At 39.2% G+C, this 21,983-nt stretch overlaps 5 protein-coding genes across 6 annotated transcripts; 3 read left to right on the top strand and 2 right to left on the bottom strand.

The window, feature by feature from the left end:
* The first annotated feature begins 349 nt into the window (after positions 1-349).
* Positions 350-1,424, top strand: LOC111481946 (PRA1 family protein B4-like). Its single transcript, XM_023127563.1, has one exon. The coding sequence runs from the start codon at positions 487-489 to the stop codon at positions 1,159-1,161; it is 675 nt and encodes a 224-aa protein (XP_022983331.1). The 5' UTR covers positions 350-486; the 3' UTR covers positions 1,162-1,424.
* A 1,402-nt stretch (positions 1,425-2,826) lies between these two features.
* On the top strand, positions 2,827-6,124 carry LOC111481945 (probably inactive leucine-rich repeat receptor-like protein kinase IMK2). Its single transcript, XM_023127562.1, has 2 exons — positions 2,827-5,159; positions 5,264-6,124. The coding sequence occupies exons 1-2, from the start codon at positions 3,200-3,202 to the stop codon at positions 5,866-5,868; spliced, it is 2,565 nt and encodes an 854-aa protein (XP_022983330.1). The 5' UTR covers positions 2,827-3,199; the 3' UTR covers positions 5,869-6,124.
* A 2,719-nt stretch (positions 6,125-8,843) lies between these two features.
* On the top strand, positions 8,844-15,378 carry LOC111481499 (protein BREAST CANCER SUSCEPTIBILITY 2 homolog B). Of its 2 annotated transcripts, XM_023126944.1 has the most exons (19): positions 8,844-9,266; positions 9,619-10,602; positions 10,686-10,810; positions 10,894-11,048; positions 11,326-11,448; positions 11,540-11,737; positions 11,807-11,888; positions 11,966-12,016; positions 12,249-12,324; positions 12,432-12,543; positions 12,632-12,703; positions 12,899-13,094; positions 13,166-13,348; positions 13,502-13,644; positions 13,711-13,773; positions 13,853-14,063; positions 14,154-14,321; positions 14,433-14,523; positions 14,757-15,378. In XM_023126944.1, exons 1-18 carry the CDS (start codon positions 8,960-8,962, stop codon positions 14,487-14,489), a joined length of 3,306 nt encoding a protein of 1,101 aa, XP_022982712.1. In that variant the 5' UTR covers positions 8,844-8,959; the 3' UTR covers positions 14,490-14,523; positions 14,757-15,378. The 2 variants fall into 2 exon arrangements, 1 of the variants encoding a protein (XP_022982712.1); XR_002718060.1 differs by lacking the exon at positions 14,757-15,378 and having other exon boundaries at positions 14,158-14,321; positions 14,433-14,497.
* Positions 15,379-16,158: 780 nt separating this feature from the next.
* Positions 16,159-17,139, bottom strand: LOC111481501 (abscisic acid receptor PYL4-like). The gene has a single exon (XM_023126946.1). It carries the CDS (start codon positions 16,903-16,905, stop codon positions 16,273-16,275), a length of 633 nt encoding a protein of 210 aa, XP_022982714.1. The 5' UTR covers positions 16,906-17,139; the 3' UTR covers positions 16,159-16,272.
* Positions 17,140-18,357: 1,218 nt separating this feature from the next.
* LOC111481500 (protein TIC 56, chloroplastic) lies at positions 18,358-21,774 on the bottom strand. Its single transcript, XM_023126945.1, has 5 exons — positions 20,961-21,774; positions 20,422-20,619; positions 19,424-19,706; positions 18,783-18,945; positions 18,358-18,692 (listed from the first exon to the last, which is right to left on the bottom strand). Exons 1-5 carry the CDS (start codon positions 21,652-21,654, stop codon positions 18,495-18,497), a joined length of 1,536 nt encoding a protein of 511 aa, XP_022982713.1. The 5' UTR covers positions 21,655-21,774; the 3' UTR covers positions 18,358-18,494.
* Between the last annotated feature and the right edge of the window lie 209 nt (positions 21,775-21,983).

Here is a 21,983-nt window from a genome sequence, read left to right on the forward strand (position 1 = left end):
CCATCTTACCAAAAAATTGGAAGTTGATAAATAGCAATAAATTTTTTTTAAAGAAAAAACAAATATAAATTTTAGTATATAATGTAACAAAATGTAACGAGAGGGTAAAACTGCAATATTTGCATAATATAAAGGTTCGATTGAATAATCTAAAGTTTAATTTTGGTCCATCAAGTTTGAGCTTATTAATAAATGGTCCATGGTAGGGTTGATCAAAATGTTGTATCTTTACCGTTCGTCCACCAATGAAATGAAGTTGAATGGACGATCACGATGAGAAGCAGAGAGATATCACAGAGAAGGGTCTTCCTTACGGAATAAACATTCGCTCAGCCGCGTTTTTCTCCACTATTTATTGGTAGGAGAGGTCTTGCGTCGTCGTCAGTTTCCTCATCGCCCCTTTTCCCCCATTGACTTAATTACAGGAGAAGCATTCTTCGTTAAAAATTCCCATTTTCCATTGCCTCAAGATCCACCGACGCGACAATGTCTTCCTCTCCGGCCATACTTCCCATCTCCAATCCTCAATCCACCGCCGTCCTCTCCGCTACATCCGGCGGTTCTCTCCAATCTCAAGGCCCTGTCACTACGCCGGCCTTCCGCGTCTTCATTAACCACATATCGGAATCTCTCCGGCACGGCCTCTCCCAGCGAAAACCATGGGCCGAACTTGCGGATCGGACGGCATTTTCAAAGCCCGAATCATTATCCGAAGCGACCTTGCGAATTCGCAAGAATTACTCCTATTTTCGCGTCAATTATCTCGCTGTGGTTGCTCTGATCCTTGGCTTTTCTCTCGTTTCTCATCCGTTTTCCCTTATTCTTCTGCTCGGGCTTTTATCCTCGTGGATATTCCTCTACCTCTTCCGTCCGTCGGATCAGCCGCTGGTTGTATTCGGCCGCACATTCAAGGACAGTGAAACCCTAATTCTCCTGGTTTTGCTCAGCGTGTTCGTCGTGTTCCTCACCAGCGTTGGATCGGTCCTCGTTTCGGCTCTTTTGGTCGGTGTGGCTCTGGTTTGTGCCCACGGCGCGTTTAGAGTTCCCGAAGATCTCTTCCTGGACGAACAAGACAATGTAACCCCCGGATTTCTCTCGTTCTTTAGCAGCGCGGCTTCCAGCGCTGCCGCTGCCGCCGTGCCTGCGGCTGCTCGCACGTGATTCGAGTAGACCAGGGGATGGAACCGCCTTCGCTTCGGTATCAGTAAATGCATTAAATCTTGAAAATTGGCGTAGACGAAATAAGATGCAGGTTTTTTCTTTTTCTTTTGTGCAAAATTTCATATTAACGATCCGTTCATTTACCTTGAGATAGAATATAATACTCCGTTAGGCTGTCTATGGATTCAATTTTTTCCCTTCTTCTTATACCGTGGATATTGCAGTTCGAATTTTGTTATAACACAGTGTGAATTTCATTCTTTTATTTGTCCAATTCTACAAGTTTTGAATTTATCGCACATCTTTCGCGCCAATGGTCTGTGATGAATGCTTGATACGTAGATCTGGGGTTCTTGCATAGAACCCAAATCCCCCGTGTTCTGTATGCAAGCTTTTTTTTTCTTTAATCTTCTGTTGAACTGGAATGTATGTTTGTTCATGATGCACTGCAATGTGGGTCATCTCCCAATTTAGCTGCTACGTCCTATCAGGAGGTGTTTAGATTTGGTGTCGTGGAGTTCGCAATTCGCAAACTTCATAATTGGATAAATTTGAGATTGGATTGTACAATAAATAGATTGTACAATAAATAGATTGTAGAAGCTTAAATCTTGCTTCGAATTTGGTTTGTAAATTTGTGAGGTATGGATGACGATATATCACAAGGGTGGATTTATGTTTATAATCGCTTGACCGTATATACACCTCTCAATGGAAGACATATACTTCAAAAGTCTTGTTACTTTTTGCATTGAATTGGTCAAATTGGATTACCGTTCTCGTATAATTTTCTAGTCAACCCAATTAAACTTAGGTACAAATTGTTGAATGCTTCAGCTTTACAACGTTCATGTTGAAAGCTGTTTCTTCTATATATAGGGGTTGCTTACTTTGCCCGTCATTTCTCATTTCTTATTGAGACGGCGACTACGTGTCTGTATATCCCAGAAACTGCTTTTTTTGTTGTGCAGTGCATAGCATGTGCATTGAACAGATAGTTAAACGCACTGCCAGACATTCATAAACTATTTGCTTGAGATTTCTTGAGAAAATCATATAATATTTGGATCCAATGTCTTGATGTGGGTTTGGAGTTACTTTTCACTTAAAAATAAAACTGGAAATTGGTGTAAATTGATACGGTTAGAAAAATGATTCAAATTAAAATTTATTTAAATTAATGGATTTATTAATTAAAGGGTTTTAATTGATGAAGGCTGAATTCAATTCACTATTTATGGGATTGAGAACCCCCATTTGCAACGCATATCTGAAGAATAAATGGGTTTTATCAAATGAGGTCTTAGACGTCAATTTTGTGTGCATTTACAAAACTAATTTATTACGTGTGAACCATCTTGAACACTTAAATATATGCACTTGATCGAACAAATAGAACCAACCTATTTTCAAGATTAGTTATTTGTTAAAATTACGGGATGAAATTCCAATGCTTGGACCTCACTATATTAGATATTAAAACACTACGTGTAGGGTTGTATTATAAAGTTGAAAATCTGTATAAGGTTAAATATTCTATGTGAAATTCAAGATAAAAGGCAATTATTTTATCATTAGTTTATGTATTATTATTAAAAATCAGAAATAATGTAGCGCAAGTGGCAGGACGTACGTTATAACTCTCATTATACATTTATCCACCTAATATGCTGACCGAATCAAATATAGCCGTTGGAGGAGCGACAAAGCGTTACAGAAGCAAAGGAAAAAAAAAATGTCACGTAGCCTGAATAACCGAAGAAAAATGTAGCCGTTAGCGTAAAAGAATAAAGAGACTGACCCCAGCGTATGCCTTCGCTAAATCCTTCGTCCACCCAAAATTACAACGACATTTCAGGTCCTCACATGCTTCATCAGACCCAGACCAACTCCTTTCTCTCTGCTAATCTAATTTATTTTTCTTCTTCATCTTCTTCCCCTATAAAACTTATCGTCCCAACTTTCAGAAACCCTAGAATAACCAGAGATACGAAAAGCCATTCTGTTTTCCCTCTTAAACTGAAGTTTCTTTTTGTTCATGGGAAAAACCCACAACCCTCTGAGTGAGTTTCAGGTAAACCCACTTCAGTTCATGCAGTTTCCCGTAGCAATAACAGCTGATTGGGGCTCTAAATCACCTAATAAGAGCAGAAAGTGGAAGGGCCAACAATGGAGAAGCTGTTCTTCATACCTGACTGCTCTCTTTTTTGCTCATCTTTTGGCTTTTTCCCTTCAACCGGTCACTGGCCAGATGTGGGACGGAGTGGCTGTTACACAAGGAGATTTTCAAGCTCTTCAAGCTATAAAACACGAACTCATCGACCTTAAAGGAGCTTTGCGTAGCTGGAATGGCAGTACTGGAGCTTGTTCCGGGCAGTGGGCAGGAATCAAGTGTGTGAAGGGGCAGGTCATTGCTATACAGCTTCCATGGAAGGCTCTTGCCGGCCGGATTTCCGACAGGATTGGGCAGCTCCGGGAACTTAGAAAGCTCAGCCTCCACGATAATGTGATCTCCGGCACAGTCCCTCGGTCGCTCGGCCTCCTTCCAAATCTCAGAGGAATTTATCTTTTCAACAACAGATTCTCAGGTTCTATTCCTCCTACAATTGGTAATCTTCCCCTTCTTCAAACTCTTGATTTGAGCAACAATTTGCTCACAGGAGAAATTCCTTCTGGTCTAGCAAATTCTACCAAATTGATTAGAGTTAATCTGAGTTACAATTCATTGTCGGGATCTATCCCAAGTAGCTTTACGCAGTCGTTTTCTCTTACAATTCTCGCCCTTCAGCACAATAATATTTCTGGGACCGTCCCAGATTCTTGGGGTGGTCGAACTTGCCCACTTGCTGTTATAACGCTTGATCATAATGTAATATCTGGGGCAATTCCAGCTTCCTTGAGTAAACTGGAATGGCTTCAAGAGATTTCCATCAGTGAAAACAAGATCTCTGGGGCTATACCGGGTGGAATAGGCAAGCTGAAGAGACTTCGCCTTTTGGATCTGTCGAACAACGCCATTAATGGTGGCTTCCCTTCAAGTTTCTCTAATCTATCCTCTCTTGAATTATTGAATGTTGAAAATAATCGCCTCGAAAGCCAGATTCCAGGAGATATTGATAGATTGCAGAATCTCTCAGTGGTCAAGCTTGGGAAGAATCGATTTAGTGGTGAGATTCCTGCAAGTTTGGGGAACATTTCTGCTATTACCCAACTTGATTTCTCTGAAAATAACTTCACGGGACAGATACCAACATCGCTGACCAGTTTGTTGAATCTGACCTCTTTCAACGTCTCTTACAACAATCTCTCTGGCCCTGTCCCGGTTCTCCTATCAAATAAGTTCAATGCGAGCTCTTTTGTAGGGAACCTTCAACTGTGTGGTTTTAGTGCTTCAACTCCATGTCAACCTGCATCCTCTCCACAGAATATTACAACTCCATCATCTGAGGTCCGGAAACCGCATCGCCGCCGCAAACTCAGTGTGAAGGACATAATTCTGATAGCCGCTGGAGCTCTGTTGGTGCTTCTTCTTCTTCTCTGCTCAATTTTGCTCTGTTGTTTGTTATCAAAAAGAGCTGCTGCTAGAAAGAATGACAAAACGGCTGGCAAGCAAGCGACAGCGAGAAGCATCGAGAAGGAAGCACCAGGCAGCACCGAAGTGGGGACGGGCGAAGCCGGAGGAAAACTAGTTCATTTTGATGGGCCATTTGTTTTCACTGCTGATGATCTTCTGTGTGCGACTGCGGAGATCATGGGAAAGAGTACATATGGAACAGCATATAAAGCAACATTAGAAGATGGTAATGAAGTTGCAGTGAAAAGATTGAGGGAAAAAACAACAAAAGGGCAGAAGGAATTTGAAACTGAAGTTGTGGCACTAGGAAAAATTAGACACCCAAATCTACTTGCTCTTAGAGCTTACTACATAGGCCCCAAAGGAGAGAAGCTTCTTGTCTTTGATTACATGCCTCGAGGAAGTCTATCTTCCTTCCTTCATGGTAAGTAAACTCAACCATTGGCTGCTACGACTTCAGAAAGAGGTTATTGATCTATTTAAGGGTATATTCATAACTCATATACTGACTTTTGTTCCTGTACGCAGCTCGCGGGCCGGAAACCACGGTCGATTGGCCAATGAGGATGAAAATAGCGATCGGAATCACGCAAGGCTTGAACTACCTCCACACAGAGGAGAATCTAATTCATGGGTACCTCACGTCCAGCAACATTCTGCTGGATGATCAGACCAATGCTCGCATTGCAGATTTTGGGCTTCCTAAGCTCATGACTTCAGCTGCAGCCACAAATGTGATTGCCACTGCAGGAACACAGGGCTACAATGCACCAGAGCTAACAAAAACCAAAAAAACCACAACAAAGACAGATGTCTACAGCCTTGGAGTCATAATATTGGAACTTTTGACAGGAAAATCTCCTGGAGAAGCCATGGATGGAATGGATTTACCTCAGTGGGTGGCCTCAATAGTAAAGGAGGAGTGGACAAATGAAGTGTTTGATCTGGAGCTTATGAAAGACGCACCAAATATTGGTGATGAACTGCTGAACACCTTAAAACTAGCCCTGCATTGTGTCGATCCATCACCAGCTGCTCGGCCGGACATTCAGCAAATTCTCCAGCAACTGGAAGAAATTAAGACTTCTACTTCTGGTGAGGATAGCGCCAAAACTCAACCAGCAACTGAATAGAGCTGCATATAGAGAGAGAATTATAGATTACCGCCAAGATGGGAAGAACATAGAGGTATTGTTATTGTATTTGGTATAGTACAGTGGAGATTAGAGAAGCGTTGTTATTCTTTTATTTTTGGCCAGTTAGTAATTGAATTATTCTTTTATTCATATTGATTCTAAGTGCATATTTATTGTTGATGAGATACAAGTATAATACGACCCTTCTGTGTAATGTATTTTAAGCTGATTGTGAGTTTCTGTTTTTCATTCATTTTTTTCCTGTTAATAGAAAAGATTAATCTCATGGCAAATACCGCATTAAGTTGGCTTACATAATTCAATTGGAGATGTGTTTCTCTTCATTTGTATCGTCCCACGAGTTCTGTTGCTCAGCTGCAATCTCCGGCTACGAATCGCCATGGAATTCCGGATCAAACCTATCATATGTAGCTGCAAAATCATAATAGCATTGTCGGCCTCAATGTTCCTCTTGATCAAGATCTGAGGGAACTGAACCAATTCAAACCATGAAACTATTTATAAAAAATATCAGTCACAGTCAATTATCTGATCAATCCCTTAAAGTTAATCGAGCTCAAATTCACCTGTAGCACTCTCAGATTAATTGGCTAATTGTCCTTGGTCTAACCCATATTCAAAGCTTAAAAGTGTTTCTTTAACCTCCTTTTTACTGTTTCCTTTTTCTACTGACAGTAAGTGTTGCGGGGCCAGCGACAAGAAAACAGTGTTCCTCACTTTTTTTTTCCATTGGTGCCAAAAATGGCGCGAAGTATTTTGCCCCATCGACGACTGATTATGACTGCATTTGTCATGAGGCCTTGTTGAGAAAAGGACTTGAGAGAGGCAAAAAGCATATGGTTTTCTACTATCTGCGAAGAAAATATCAGAAGGTTCCAAAATAGCAAAGATACGGTGCGAAGATTTTGCCTCACATTTCACCCACTATAAAGCAAGAAAGCGACATCATCCTAACCCTCGCGCCAGAGCTATTGGATTTTGTGATATTTGGACTTAACCTAATTGTTTGATGAATTGCAAATTTTTATAATGAACAATCTTTGTTAAGCTATGAACCTAACCTAACCCAAACCAATTCTAAAGAAAATTAAAAAAAAAAAAATCTAAAATTTCACTCAGAAAACGATTCATCGGATAGAATATTATGAAAATCAACTTTCGAGACAGAATAATAGTAAAATACTCACTTCTCCTTTCGTCGTCGGTTCTCACACTTGCCATTGCTCTGTTTCTGTAGACTACATTGTAAAGACGGTGATAGCAGAGCAAGGAGAACCGATGAAACTCAGGATGGATAGCGCCGCGGCGGAGGAATCACCGGTTCGGCAGTTCATCAGAAACGGAACCGCCATTGACGGCGCTATCCCTCCTGAGCTTCAGAGGATTCTTCTTCGCTTCATTCGATGTTTCAGGCGGAGCGATAGGATAAATGAAAGCTGCAGCCATTTTTATAGGAGGATTTGGGGAGACGTAAAATATGGGGAGATGGAAAATGCTAGAAATTGCAAAAATAAACGGTGGAAAGTAATACACCAAAACTAAATAATTCTCAAGTAAATGTGGAAAATAAACTAAATTAAATAATTTTTAACATAAAAAAAAAAAAAAAAAAAAAATTAAAACAATATTTTAAACTATACAACATAATTAAAATATTGTACTTATAATCTTGATTAAGTGTGTGATTAATCTGTAATGCACGGTAGACGATTGTGGTCGACTCAACTGTTGCAATCTGTTGGTTGGTCAACCCGTTCTATCATCAGAGTTGTATGCTTGGTCCTTGTAATTACAAAAATTGATACTTATTCCTTAGCCTATTGTTGGGTCGAATCACGGAAAGAATGGTAAACCAATTAACTCTTACCATTGAGCTGATTGGTGGACTTGACTTTTGCACTATTAATTCTAGAAGTGCAATATTAATTAAATTTTAAAACTTTTTTTCTAGCATTTTGGTGACAATCCCATCGATTGACCTCATATTAAAAATGCACCATTTTTCAGTATTAGGTGGCAATCCGATAACTTCAACCATATATTTGAAATGGAAGGTCGTTGGGGGTCCACGTGTACCTAGTAACACATCGTTATTATAATTATTAAAGCTAAAGTGATGATTTGTGTTTAATAAATGGAATAATCGTACATAAATAGAGTATGTTTGCTTCATATCAAAGTGTTTTTTTACAACGTTTGACCAAACTTGTCGAGAGCGAACTATGTTCACGTTGGTAAAAATAAATTGAAACACACTTTTCTAATAGTTTGCATGGTAAAAATATAGGCTTATTTTTTAAATTAAGTAGCATCTCACTATATTTTAAACTCTCCTATTATTTTTCTTATATTTTTATTAGTGGGAAGTCATCTCACATTTTTAGATAATTTTGAACTATTTTTAAATACGAAGGACCAAATAATATAAAATGCTTCAGACATAAAATTTCATGCCATTTCAAAACGTATCACAGATTAATTTTTAAGTTATTTTTTTTAAAAGTCATTAATGAAATGAATAAAAAAATATTTTTTAAACGCTCTACCAATCAAAAGACATGAAATAAATATTTATTTTTGAAAGAAAGTATTAATATAGTGATATTTTTTATTTTTTATTTAATTTGAAGAGTCTGATAAAAAACTTTTTGAAAGGTTAGAAATATTTTAAAGATAAAATATCGGAGTATCTGTATTAATTTGGCCATAAATTTTCTTACTCCCATTCTCTCGCGTACTTGAAAAGAAAAAAGGTTTTTACTTCGATGATATAAAGAGGGCAGTGAGAGGGATCTCTCTCCCAGTTATCGCCCAATCTAGTGGGCTTAGATGGACGAATATGGGCTTCGAGCCCAAACCCGAAAGGACAATTAAAAAAAAAAAAAGTTTATTTTATTTACTTAATTTTGCGAACGTTCCGCGATTTTGACGTTAAACCCATACCCATCGGATCTTCTTCCCTCCCTGGTTCCGAAATTTCCCGCCATTTAATTTCTGGAAACTTTTTTTCATCAAAACTCGAATCAAGAAACTGAGCTCAGAGGCGACGCAAACTCCTCTGCGTCCAATGTCGTCGTGGCAGATTTTTCCCGAAGCCGGCAACAATTTCCAGTGGGAACTAACCGGCGAGCGTCTCGAAGTCAAATCCGACTGCGAACAAAATTTTTCCCTTTCTCGAAGTAACGGCAGCTCCGTTGCCCGTCTCCCATCCATGGCCGACCTCTTGCTCTGCTCTAGGTTCATGCAAAGTCCAGAGGACGCCGATGCTGGCGCTCCGATGTTTCGAACCGGATTGGGAAAATCGGTTTCTGTTAAACAGTCTTCAATCGAGAAGGCTTTATCTATGCTCGCCGATGACAACGCTACAGATATAGGTCTTTCTTCACTCTCTTAATTCCATTAATTCCTTTAACTAAATGTTCCTCCCGCCTTGTTTTCTGTACGGTCAATAGCCATACTCAGAATTTTTCTCTATGCCCAAGTTTTTGGGTGCAATACATATTTGGACGAGCTGCATAGAACTTATCAAATTGACTGCGTGCTGTGACTCTTTCAAAATCTATGTAGCTCGCAATTTTGATTCATATTCTATCTCTGCCACTCACTGGCTTCAGTCTATCAGTTTACATTTAATTTATTATTGCCCTTTTCCCTCGTTCGTGTGTTATGCTAACTAGGGTGCTTATCATTGATGGATAAATCTCTCTACTAATTGAATTCGTGCAGGTCAATTGCATAAAGGAGGTAATTTCTCCAATTCTCTCTTTCAAACGGGCTCTGGGAAATCAGTCAACGTTTCTTCTCAAGGTCTTATCAGAGCCAAGACATTGTTAGGACTGGAAGAAGATGATACTTGTTCCAATTTTCAAAGCTTTGGACAAGCTATTAATCCTTACGATTTTGAGGGGGAGTTTTTGGAATCAAAAGGTGTGTGTGGTATGGAGAACACGAGCAATACATTGGTCTCTAATACTTTCTTTTCGAGAAGTTCATTAGAGAATCATGCCAGCCCATCATTCAAACAAATTGAATTGCCTAACAAGGCTCCCAAGCCTCCTGCAGTGAAGTTTCATACTGCCGGGGGGAGATCCTTATCTATTTCAAGCGATGCACTACAACGCGCAAGAAGCCTTCTTGGTGACCCAGAGTTGGGAAGTTTCTTGGATGAAGGGGACGTGGATTGCTATAAGGAAGATATGGGAAATGCAACACCGTCAAATGGGAAACATGCTTTTCACACTCCTTCCTTCAACATGGAAGACTCAACTACTAAACACACATCTAAAAGCTTTGTTTCCCCCTTACGACCATCTTTTAGAGCTATGCAATCTTCATTCAAGACAAAAAGTATATTAGGGAGTAATTTGATGAAGAAATTTGATGCAGCCGAACAAGAAAGTATTAGTAGGTTTGACGACAATAAATCCTGTTTGCCAGAAACTTTAGGCTGCCAGCCTAGTGAGCCAAGTACAATAGTAGACAATGTTTCTGAAAATGGAATTAGATCAGGGATCCATATAGGCGAGCGATCATTTGGCGGGCCTCTAAATGACATATCGAATATTGCTGACTCAAGAAGTAGAAGCAATAGAGCTAGTAATAATGAAAAGAGGAAGCTTTGGAGTACAAGTTCTGTATCTCCATTCAAAAGGCCCCGAAATTCCAAGTTCTCCACCCCCTTGAATAAGAATGCATCACTTGTAACCACAAGTCAGTTAACCTTCTTTAGTTTTTTCTCATCTTATTCGTTAGCTTCAATATTTTTGTGAAATCTTGATTACATTTTTGACCAGGTTTATCTACTTCATCATCTAGTAACTTTAGTTGCAAAAAAAGGGTTTCCACTCGGTATCCACACCAAGCCTTAAGGATGTATATCAAAGAGTATTTTGGAAGTCCTCCATCAACCCGAGACAAGGTAAGTTGATCTAAGATCAGCATGCTCTAATTTTTCTGTGGAGTTTTGATACTGAGACAATAATTTTCACTATGGTGAAATAGTTGGATTACCTGCCAGATGAAGTCAGAAGGATGAATGCAGAAAATGCAGAGAAATATAAAGTTCCTTACAGCTCTGGCACAAATTGTATTGGAGTAGAAGCTTTTCGTCATATGTTAGTAGAGTCTGGAGCTTCTCTGCAACATGCTTCTGAATTGTAATTTTTTCTGACTTTATCTTCTTATTGTAATCCTTACACACACTAATATGAAAAGGTGCAACCAACCAAATAAATGCAACTTGGATTACGATGAAGCATTTCTCTGTTACCCTTGTGTGTTCATGAGAAGGTTGGACGTGGAGTTGCTTAGCCTAACATTCTCACAGTTTGCAGAGGGAGATATATGAGATATATGATCAGTTATTGCTCCATATTGAGTTTTCTCGATTTCTTCTGTTAGTTGAGTCTAACTTTGGTGCTTTTGGCTGTTTAGGTGGGTCAAAAATCACTACAAGTGGATTGTTTGGAAACTGGCCTGCTACGAAAGGCAATGTCCAGTCAAATCAAATGGAAATTTTTTGACAGTTTCCAATGTTGTCGAGGAATTGAAATATAGGTGAATGATTGCATTTGTTACTAAAATATGATAGAATCAAGCTGCACCATGTTTATAAAAATAATGAGATTAACCATTTAATGTTTGAAAGGTATGAAAGAGAAGTTAATCAAGGCCACCGTTCTGCAATAAAGAGAATACTGGAAGGAGATGCACCGCCATCTATGTTGTTAGTTTTATGTGTTTCAGCTATTCGCTCAAATTACAAATCAAGGTCTCAAGCTTGTTCATCCTCGACCGATGGGTCTGATTATGGTGAAGGGGCAAAAGTTGAACTCACCGATGGGTGGTATGGAACTGACCCCATAGATCTTTCACTACCTATTTAGTTCTTTGTCATTGATATTGGACGTGGTAGGTATTCTGTTGATGCTCTTTTGGACGGGCAGCTGTCAAAGCAATTTCTTTCGGGAAAACTGTTTGTGGGACAGAAACTCCGGGTAATTTATCTATCAATTAGCCAATCCTTTATTCATTCAAAGTGCTTCCAGCTTACAGTTATGCCTCTCTTTTGAAGATATGGGGAGCGAGATTGTGTGGTTGGATCGGGCCTGTTTCACCTCTTGAGGTTGTTTTTCTTAATTAATTTATTGATTATGGTGTCTATTCTTCAAATTATTCTTTTAGTTTATGTAGTTTGATAATATTTCATAATGGAAGTCTTTGTACTGTTGGATAATATCAACGCATAGAGACACTGTTGAATCAATTTTGAATATGAAAATCAACTATTTGTTTATTCTTTGTTTAGACTTGCTGATTTATTCCTGACCATTTGTGGCTTTCATCATCAACTACAGATGTCAGGGGCTGTTTATTTGACGTTGCATATTAATGGAACTTTTAGAGCTCATTGGGCCGATAGACTGGGATTCTGTGAGTGCCACAGAAATTCTGTTGAAAATACCAATTTTCTACCTCAGACAACTCAAGCCTATAGTATACTTTTTTATTCATGCTCAACACTTCAATTTTAAATGTAGGCAAAAATGCTGGTGTTTCATTATCCTTTAAGTGCATCAAGAGTAGTGGAGGTCCAGTTCCTTCGACTTTGGTTGGAGTCTCACGGAAATACCCTGTTCTTTACAAGGAGAGGTAATTCAAGATGATTGTGTTGACTATTCTGTGTGAAATGCTAAAAATGATAAAACCTTGTCACCGAACTTCGTCCCAATTGACATAGGTTAGGTGATGGGGCATCCATAGTAAGAACCGAGAAGATGGAGATGAAGACCAGGCAATTATATGATCAGAGGTGGATACCCAAGCTGTTTCTTACAAATTCTTTTTTTTAACACGGACAATAATATTCGACCACATTTTAGTTTAGTTTGTCTGGTATAAGTTAACGATCGAATATGATTCAGTAGAAAAGATCAAATAAAGTATTGCAGATTCAATACGGAGGTTTTGTTAGCTTCGTATCATGGTTGACTGATGTTGGCTGCAGGTGCACAGCTATTGTAGATGGTATTGTTTCTGAATTCCAGAGAGGGACAAAGAGTCATATCTACAGTGAGTGTGATAGTGAAGAAGGGGCAAAACTCTTTAAGATCCTCGAGACAGCGGCCGAACCTGAACTTTTGATGGCAGAGATGAGTCCTGAACAGTTAACTTCTTTTGCGAGCTACCAAACAAAAATAGAGGTTATCGTTTTTTTATTTTATTATTGCGAGACAGATTAAATCAGAATGTTAAACAGGACTTCAAATTTTAGGCAATCAGGCAATCGGACATGGAAAAATCAATCAGGAAAGCGTTAGCAGATGCTGGGTTAAGTGGGAGAGATGTCACTCCATTTATGAGGGTGAGAGTGGTTGGACTTACAAGCAAAAGCAACCAAAGAGAAACCCATAGGAAGGAGGGCTTGATTACAATCTGGAATCCAACAGAGAAGCAGGTGAATTTAATCTTTTCCATTGCTTTCTACACCAATGAATTATTAGTATTACTTAATCATTTCTCGAGTTCAATTGTCGTGTGTCTATGACGAATGAGCAAGATGGAGTTGCCTCACAAGTGTCTGATTGAATTTCCTTAAACAATGTGATAGCAACTTGAGCTGGTTGAGGGCCACGCATACGCTATTGGAGGACTTGTGCCAATAAATTGCGATGCGGATATTCTTTACTTGCAAGCAAAAGGATCAACTACCAAATGGCAGTCTTTATCTCCACAGTCAATGACATGCTTCAAGTACGTATTTCCACGTCTCTTGTTTTGGTAAAATTGAGGTCCAAACTCATGCCTTACCTGCCGCAGGCCCTTTTATAACCCCCGAAAATCAGTTCCATTATCAAATTTGGGGGAAGTCCCTCTATCCAGGTAAGGCGGCTTGCAACTAAATCTCTAGAAGGCATCATTAGATTTCTAGACATTAACATGCTATCATTTTATTATGCAGTGAATTTGATGTCGTTGCAATTGTTGTGCACGTGGGGGGGGTTTTTACAACTGCTCATCGGAAGAAGCAGTGGATATTTGTGGCAGATGGTTCGATATCCGAGTCACATTCAGAAGGCACATCCAATTCACTGCTTGCTATTAGTTTCTGCTCACCGTATGCGGACGATGAGTCATTTGTGCCAATCAACTGCAACCTTACCGGCTCAACTGTATGTACATGTAGTTGCCTTCTCTTTGTTCTTTCCCAAATCCAAAGTGCATTATCCCTTATTATATTGTTAGTGTTAATTTTACTTCAGGTAGGTTTCTGCAATCTTATTAAGAGATCAAAGGACCAAATCAATAATCTCTGGGTGGCAGAAGCAACAGAAAATTCGTCCTACTTTTTGAATTTTGATTCTGTCGATTGTTCTCACATGAAAAACGCTGCTGTTTCTGCTAAAAGATGGGCAGAGAATTCCACTTCAGTTTGTACTCTGTTACTGTGTTTCTGAAAAATTTCAACCATTTTGGCGTACATACTTCACCGATGCTTGATTTATCTGACTTAATCCATCGTCCTTGTTTCTTCCATTCAGATGATTGAGAATCTCAGGGAGATGATTTTATTTATGATTGGTGATCGTAAAGGCTAGTGGGAAAATGAGCTGATCGGACCTGGATTTTAATGTAAGACTCTCTTTGCATCTTATTTATTTATTTTTTATCATAGAACAAGAGTTTAGGGTAACTAATTTCAAAGTATACAACTGTAAATATGTTCTATAAATTTATTTAGAAAACGTGTGTAAATTACTAAGCATTAAACACTAAGATCAATGGCGGATTAACATAAAATCAAAATGGGAGGTTCTCATTTTAAACCTCATCAATATTCTGAATAATACAAAGCTGTTTTGCAGATCCTTGTCAAAAAAGAAGAGAAGGAAAAGGTCTTTGTCACAGCAATGGGACGAGCAGGCGCATGATATCCTCCATGAATTGCAAATTTTCTTTCATGTGCCGTCGGCTATGAATCCTCCTGCCTTCCTTATTAACGCCATCATGTGCATTGATTACAGAAGGCAGCTCGCTTTGCCCTGTGGACAAAAGTGGGAATGGATTGGCGTCTGTGGCATCCATCATGTAAGTAAAACTTTTGTGGCTCAACCTTCAGTTCCTTTCTTTGATATAGCTGTCCATAATTTTCCATGGGTTGAAAGGGACTGACGGCTTGGGTTGGTTCTGTTAGATGTATATCATATCAATTATGTTCTCATAGCTGGAATTATTTTTGGTACAGTTTATCATTATTCCTAATTTACCATTTAAAATCTTTAAAACGGCTGCTTCCAAAATAATTGCAGAAACATTCCATTTATTAGCATAAATAATTGATCATTTAAAACACTGTTCCTTTTCCTGCTACTTCCAGCTATCATGGAACGTCTGTGAATCAGCTTTGAAATCGGACCAAAATTTGTTTGACTTTGACTGTACAATTACCTCACTTGAAGGTTGGCTTCATTGACCGAGTATTAAAAAAAAAAGGGTTGATATCTTTGCAGCCACTAACGACGTCCTGACAGAGCTTTCAGAACACAAAATGTCGCCACATTTCACGTGCCCAAAATTTTCCATTTAATTCATAATAGTCTCGCTTGGCCTATCTCCTCTTTTTATCCAATTCCTCACATTTCCCACTTTTCCTTGTTTTTTCATACGCTTATAAAAATCTAGATCTCTGTTCATACTTGAACTTATATAAAAAAAAAAAAAAGATTTAAATATATAAGTTCAAAAAGAATTACATGTCCATTTAATTTCAAAAGTTAGAAATTAATTTCTATAGTTTGATAAAATTGATAAATTGATTATTCTGTGACTATTTTTTTTTTTTTTTCAAATCAAATGTACAACTTGTTATTGGATTGGCCTGACCCTAAACCCCATGCTCGATCGATAGTTGTCTCCTCTGTTCTTAACAATGTTACTTCCTCTCTCTCTAAACCCTTTTAGCGACTTTTCACCCTCTTTTTTATAATATAAATATTAGAAAGTTGATTATAGAAAATACCCTTTAAAATTTTGAACTTTGTTTAAAAAATATGAATTTTTAAAGATCAATGTAAGTTTAAAAGGTCACTAACTTTATAATTATTTTTAAAATAAAATACTATTTTTATTATTATTTTTTTTAATTCTCGGGTAAGGGTATAATATAACCATTGTAAGTTTATAATTATCTTTGAAATAAAATACTGACTTCTTTTACCCAAAATATGATGAACTGAATACAAACACTTTAGAACAAAAGAGAGAAAATTCTAGAGAAAAAGGTATTTGGTAGCCCATGAAAATTTATAGACAGTCAATTAAGCCAGAAATTGAAGAAACGAACAGAGCAAAATAGTGAATGTTCAAGTTAATGAAGTTAACTTACGGCGGAGACTGGTTGTTGCGTTTATGCAAATTCTCGGCGAGTTGAGCCAACGACTGAAGATTGCATCGCAGAATGGTATCCACGAAAACGGTGGTTTCTTCTTTAGTATTTCCCGGCGGCGTATCCACGGCGTAGGACTCAACGACCACAGTTTTACTTACGTCGTCGGCCACCGATGGGTGGAGTGTGGTGACGGATCTGTAGTTGGCAAGGCGATGGTCGCCGCCGATCATGCTGAAACTGAGGATGTGGTGTTCGTCGTCGAGAATCTCGAGACGTTCGGTGCTGCGGCCGGCGGGAAGGCCGGAGATGACGTGAACCTCCCGGAGGGTTCCGACGTTGCCGTCGCCGACGACTACGTGGCAGCTCTTGACGAAGTGCTTGTAGGCCTGAGGGTTGTCAAACCGCCGGACCACCGACCAGACGGTGGATATGGGGGCGGCGATTTCTTGGACCACGGCGGAGCAGGTCTGGCTAGGCCCCACCGTATGCGTGTGGTAAACAGCCACAGATTTCGGCACCTGGAACCATTTCTGGTTCTCTTTCTGGCAATGGATTGAGGCGGTAGTTGAATCGGAGCCGTTGATTCGGTCTATTAGAACAGACGATACAGAGGGTTTCGAAGGCATTTCCAATGAAGAGAGCCTTTTACAATTCTACGCGAAGCCAAAAAAAAAAAAGAAAAAACAACAACAAAATTAACTAATAATGAAAGAGAGAGGATTTAACATTTGCCGGCCGCCACGGCGGCGGTCCTTCACGGCGGTCCGGCGGTTGATTTATAAGCTCAGCCAGATGGTTTGGCTTTTCCGCTTGGATCACAGACAATATTCAATTGCGTGGATATCAGTTATATACAACATACCAGTCGTCAGAGTAACTTTATCCGTTGGTATTACGAAAACACCCATTCCTTGGCCTTTTAATTACAAAATTACTTGTCATTCTGTATTGACGAAGACAAATTGAAATTGAACAATTCAGACTAAATCCAATAGGTTACTAAGTAACCATTCTTTAAATTTGAACTTGCGTCTAATATTAAAAATTTTAAATGATGTATTAGAGATAAAATTAAAAATTAAAAATTAAAAAAATATAGTAGATGTAAAATACGAATAAACTCAATATTTAAAAAAAAAAATAAAAAAAAAGAGCAAGTTTATTGGAATGGTAATCGAATTAAATGGAGGTGGTCCCACAGCTTACCTAAATGGGGGTGGGAAAATTCATATGGGCAATGGCATAAATACTACAGGATCGTGTTGAGTGAGTACTCCGTTGATGGGCAGAATGAAAAGGGCGGATTGTAAATAAGAGGGCAATGCAAGGGCATGTGAGTAAAATCGCATCCTGCAAATGGCCAACTTGCTCAATGGGCGTTGGCTGCACGTTGAGGAATAACTAATAGGCTAAAGAAAGAGAGTATCGGGAATTTGAACAGAGAAGGATTGCTGGGGCGACAATTTTGTCATGCAATAAACTTTTTTAAATTCAAAATTCAAATTAGTAAAACAAAACTTATTATTTTATATTCAGCCTAAAAGGGGATAACATTATATTATTATTTTTAAATATATTAAATTTAATTAATCCAAATTAATTTTCAACCTAAATCAAATCAAAGCGATTATATTTTTTGAATCTATAATATTGGTCGCTTGGCTTTTGGAAGCCTTGGAATTGGAATTATTTAATTTAATTTAATTTAATTTAATTTGAATGGTTGAATATCAGGGTGCAGCCTTCAAGTTGCAACATTTTGGTGAAAAGAAGAAAAAAGGGAAAGAAAATGGTGACAGCCCACCAAATAACCATATACCATTAACTGGCTCACAATCCTCCGTCGTTTTGTCCAATCATTTTCTTTCCTTCTTTAACAACAACTCCATCCGTCCATCGCCCTTCCCTTCTGGATTTGATCTCTGCCTAATTTTTCATTTTTATTTTCTTTTAATATGAACCACATTTTTTTGGGCCCAGCTCGGTTGGGCGTTATGGGCCTAAAGCCTACTTGGGCCCATGTCGGCCTCGTGACATTTTTCAACCAGAAACGAATATAACAATTAATTTTACAATCGAGCAATGAAGTAAATGTAAATAATTGGAACAATGGAGTTTTAGTGATGACTAAGACTATTTAATTTCAAAATAATAAATCATTTACTCTCAAACCCTAGCTGAACTTCGCAAAACTGCTAAGAGAATAAATAGTAAGCTATTGACCGTTTCTGACTTTGACCGGCCGCCGCTCGTATTTGGACCTCTTCAATGCCTTCCTCTTCTCCAGCCGCGCAGCTCTTCTGGCAGCAGCATCAGCCTGGGCCTTCTCGACTACTTTATCGAAGCCAGGAATCCTCCGCTCCAACCTACTGTAAACTCTAGCGCTGAGGTTGGAGAATAACCTAAGCAGTCTCTGCAACAAAGGGACAGAGGTTTCGTAATCCTGACTCACATAACTCCATCAAACTTATAAGAATGAAGCCGTCGTCAGTAAGTAGTGTACCTTCACATCATCATTCCAATGCCTGATGTATGGAGGCCCAGTCGTGTACGACCCAAGACGTTCACGATGCCATTTCCCACTATATGTTATCTGATCCATTGCTTGCTCCACGCTTAGAACCTCCCATGGTCTTAACCCGGGTAGAATTTTAGCTAACTTGTACCTGCCATACCGCAGATAACACCCACGACGCAAGTATAAGAATCTAGTGGAGAATGGATATTTAAAGTTGAATTATGTATCCAAAAAAGTTACTGCATTGGCCAACGTTAAGAAGGACACTTCATCCTCAGCTACGGAATGAACAATTGAAGGGAAACAAAGTTATCGCCATGGATTTATTGTTGAGGATAGTTGGGAGAGAAGTGCCACCTTGGTTAATTAAGGAGATGATCATGGGTTTATAAGCAACGAATACCGTCTCCATTGGTATGATGAGGCCTTTAGGAGAAACCAAAAGTAAAGTCATGAGAGCTAATGCCCAAAGAGGACAATATCTGTTAGTGGTGAATTTCGACGGTTACAAATGGCATTAGAGCCAAGTGGGCTCGGGCTGTTACATTTATTATAACTAACAAAACTAAAATGGTTGTAACTCATACAAATAGAGATATAGTGAATCGAATGTGGGGTGGACATACCTTAGATCCCTAGGGATGTACTTGTTTGGCATGTGGTCTGCCTCCAACAAAGTTGTCAGCTCAGTTCCACTTGCCCAGAGAAAAAGCGCATGGCTAGGAGTTCTAACTCCTGGCCAAACACCGTCATTAGCTGCTAATACTGCTAGATCTCGTCTCTTGCTCTCTAAAGCCTCTTGTTGCAGTTGCTTGTAGGTTTTCTTCTCTTGTCCCTTAAGAGGAACCCATGGAGGGATGCCTCTCTGCAATTTATGAATAAAAGCAGTGGCAGCAGCGCCGAGTCTAACTGGAAAAACAACCATGAGCCAGTAAACCTCTTTGTAAATATGACATCTGTTTATAAATCAACTAGATGGAGCCGAAGTCAAACAGGGGATGGCGAGAACAATAAATAGATATAACAAACACGAAATGAGATGTAACAAATACGATTAGAGCATAAAAGTAGGAACCGAGTTAAAGATGGCAGCTAGCCACAAATAAAGTAAGCAGTGACTTGAGTGATATTGACGGGATTTATGGTTCTCTATATCGCGTCAAGCTTAGCTAGTTTTCCAAGATCTTGTAAAGATAGGAAAAGCTACATAAAGTATTTGTGAATAAGTGTTCTCTACTGTAAACCCAGCTAGTAAGAAACTCCTACATCAGGCAGGGGGCAACCAATTAGAAGCTGGGGTGCATTCCAAAAACAGCATCTATATGCACCGAAAATATTTGCTCATGACATGTCATGTTTTTAATTTGATCGTCGTGATGTATCTATAATATACATTTGAACGAAAAGAAGCATGCGCTAATTCGATCATGATGTCTACATTGAACTAAAAGGAACGCTCCATCTTGAACTGTAATGTGGTGATCTACTTAAAGACTAATAATTAAGTAATGCTCAAATTAAGCATACAACTATTGATGTTACAAATTCAGGGTAAATTTCTTGATACCTTCAACTTCATACTTGCAAGGAGAAATGAAAAGATAACCATAGAAGTTTAACTGACCTTCCCAAGTGGCAATTGCACGCTCCATTCCGTAAACCATGTGAATTGGTGCCCATTCGTCCATGTCCTCCCCCCAGATAAATGTGTCCTTGTCAATAATCCCACTTCCCCAAGCTGTTTTGAGAGTAATTAGTTCCAATGGCCCTCGAGTACGACCTAACCGATCCTTATAGTACCAACCTCCACTCTTCATTATAACTGCAAAGTCAACACAATCATGCTAAAAGCCATGAATACAATACAAGACTAGGAAGGCACTTTCGAATCACTAAGCAACTTCATGAAACTGATCAAACATGACTGAAATGTAGACTATACAGGTTTATCAAACAATGTAAAAGTAAATCCAAGATAAAACAAAGTGCCTATCTAAGAAACTTGGGCAGAAGAACATAACAGGTCTAATATGAGCCCGTTTCATGATGGAACTCAGATAGCCCATGCCAATGTGGCTTCCACGGCTCGATATAGCTCAAGGCAATGGCAAAAATGGGAAATCGGCGCGCATTCTTCAGGGAACAACACCAATTTAGACTTACAATCATAGTACCGCTCCTCGAGGCGCTTATATCCAATGGCCTGAGCAACATCGATCGGGCGACCAGGTGGATAAGGTCTTTGCCGGTAGCCCCAAAGCCCCAAAAAGAACTGTCTCGCAAAATCCCAAAACTTATCATCGGATTCTTTTCTCGTTTTAATTGCTTTCCTCGGCATAGGCCGCCCGTCAAGCCCAGTTACATGAGGAATTGCCCTCCATAGCTTCCTGTCCTCACGTCTGTACGGATTCTCATTCTCTTTGAGCTCAATTTCATTGTACTTGGCTGCAATTTTCTCCGCACGTTCCAGAAATTGCACAACAGGGCTGTCTCGTATCGCTTTCCAGAGCTTCTCGTTTTTTTCCAGCTCCTCTTCAGTAGGATTCTCTTTCTTCTCAAAAACAGGATCTTCGCTCAAGATTTTCTCAACCTCAGGGGTGTGTCTGTAATCGGGTAAATTTTCGCATTCCCAGTAGAATTGATCTAGCATTTCGCGGTAATACCCTGGTTTTTCGGGTGCTTCCTCTGGCTTTTTCTGCTTCTTGAAGACATTTGAGAGGGTAATTGAAGCAAAGTTCGGGGACGTCGAGGATTTTTGAGACAACGAGTCTCTAAATGCAATGAGATTGAGGGGAGAAATGGGATTAGGACGCCTGGAGAACCAATTCTCGAAGGGGTTGAAGTTGATTGACGCCATAGCCGAGACACAACTCTGGCTTAAAGAAGGTCAATCAGTGAGTAAAATGTTGAGACTTGAGGCGATTGAAGTAGGGTTTAGGACCTGCCTGAAGATGGAGGGATTCGCGGAGGAGTGATGGAGAGTGATGGAAGGGAGTGGATAGACGGCACTGAAATTGGGCCACGTAAATGGGCCGAAATGATAAAATGGAAGCTTGGCCCATACATAAATTGGCCCAATGGATATATGAGCATTGAATAAGGTGAGAATGGCTGATGATTTAAAGCTTCAGAAGAAACAAAAGTTTTAACCTTTTCTTTTATGCTGCATCACAATTACTCTATTCT

This window comes from Cucurbita maxima, unplaced genomic scaffold, assembly GCF_002738345.1.
Source record: "Cucurbita maxima cultivar Rimu unplaced genomic scaffold, Cmax_1.0 Cma_Scf00007, whole genome shotgun sequence".
NCBI classification, from domain to species: Eukaryota; Viridiplantae; Streptophyta; class Magnoliopsida; order Cucurbitales; family Cucurbitaceae; genus Cucurbita; species Cucurbita maxima.

Coding starts and splice junctions, on each gene's coding strand:
- LOC111481946 (XM_023127563.1), top strand. CDS start 487: ATGTCTTCCTCTCCGGCCATACTTCCCATCTCCAATCCTCAATCCACC.
- LOC111481945 (XM_023127562.1), top strand. CDS start 3,200: ATGGGAAAAACCCACAACCCTCTGAGTGAGTTTCAGGTAAACCCACTT. Junction 5,160..5,263: donor TCTATCTTCCTTCCTTCATG/GTAAGTAAACTC, acceptor TCCTGTACGCAG/CTCGCGGGCCGGAAACCACG.
- LOC111481499 (XM_023126944.1), top strand. CDS start 8,960: ATGTCGTCGTGGCAGATTTTTCCCGAAGCCGGCAACAATTTCCAGTGG. Junction 13,645..13,710: donor CAGTCAATGACATGCTTCAA/GTACGTATTTCC, acceptor TACCTGCCGCAG/GCCCTTTTATAACCCCCGAA. Junction 14,322..14,432: donor GGGCAGAGAATTCCACTTCA/GTTTGTACTCTG, acceptor TCTTCCATTCAG/ATGATTGAGAATCTCAGGGA.
- LOC111481501 (XM_023126946.1), bottom strand. CDS start 16,905: ATGCCTTCGAAACCCTCTGTATCGTCTGTTCTAATAGACCGAATCAAC.
- LOC111481500 (XM_023126945.1), bottom strand. CDS start 21,654: ATGGCGTCAATCAACTTCAACCCCTTCGAGAATTGGTTCTCCAGGCGT. Junction 19,707..20,421: donor TGCAATTGCCACTTGGGAAG/GTCAGTTAAACT, acceptor TTGTTTTTCCAG/TTAGACTCGGCGCTGCTGCC. Junction 18,693..18,782: donor ATTGGAATGATGATGTGAAG/GTACACTACTTA, acceptor CCTTTGTTGCAG/AGACTGCTTAGGTTATTCTC.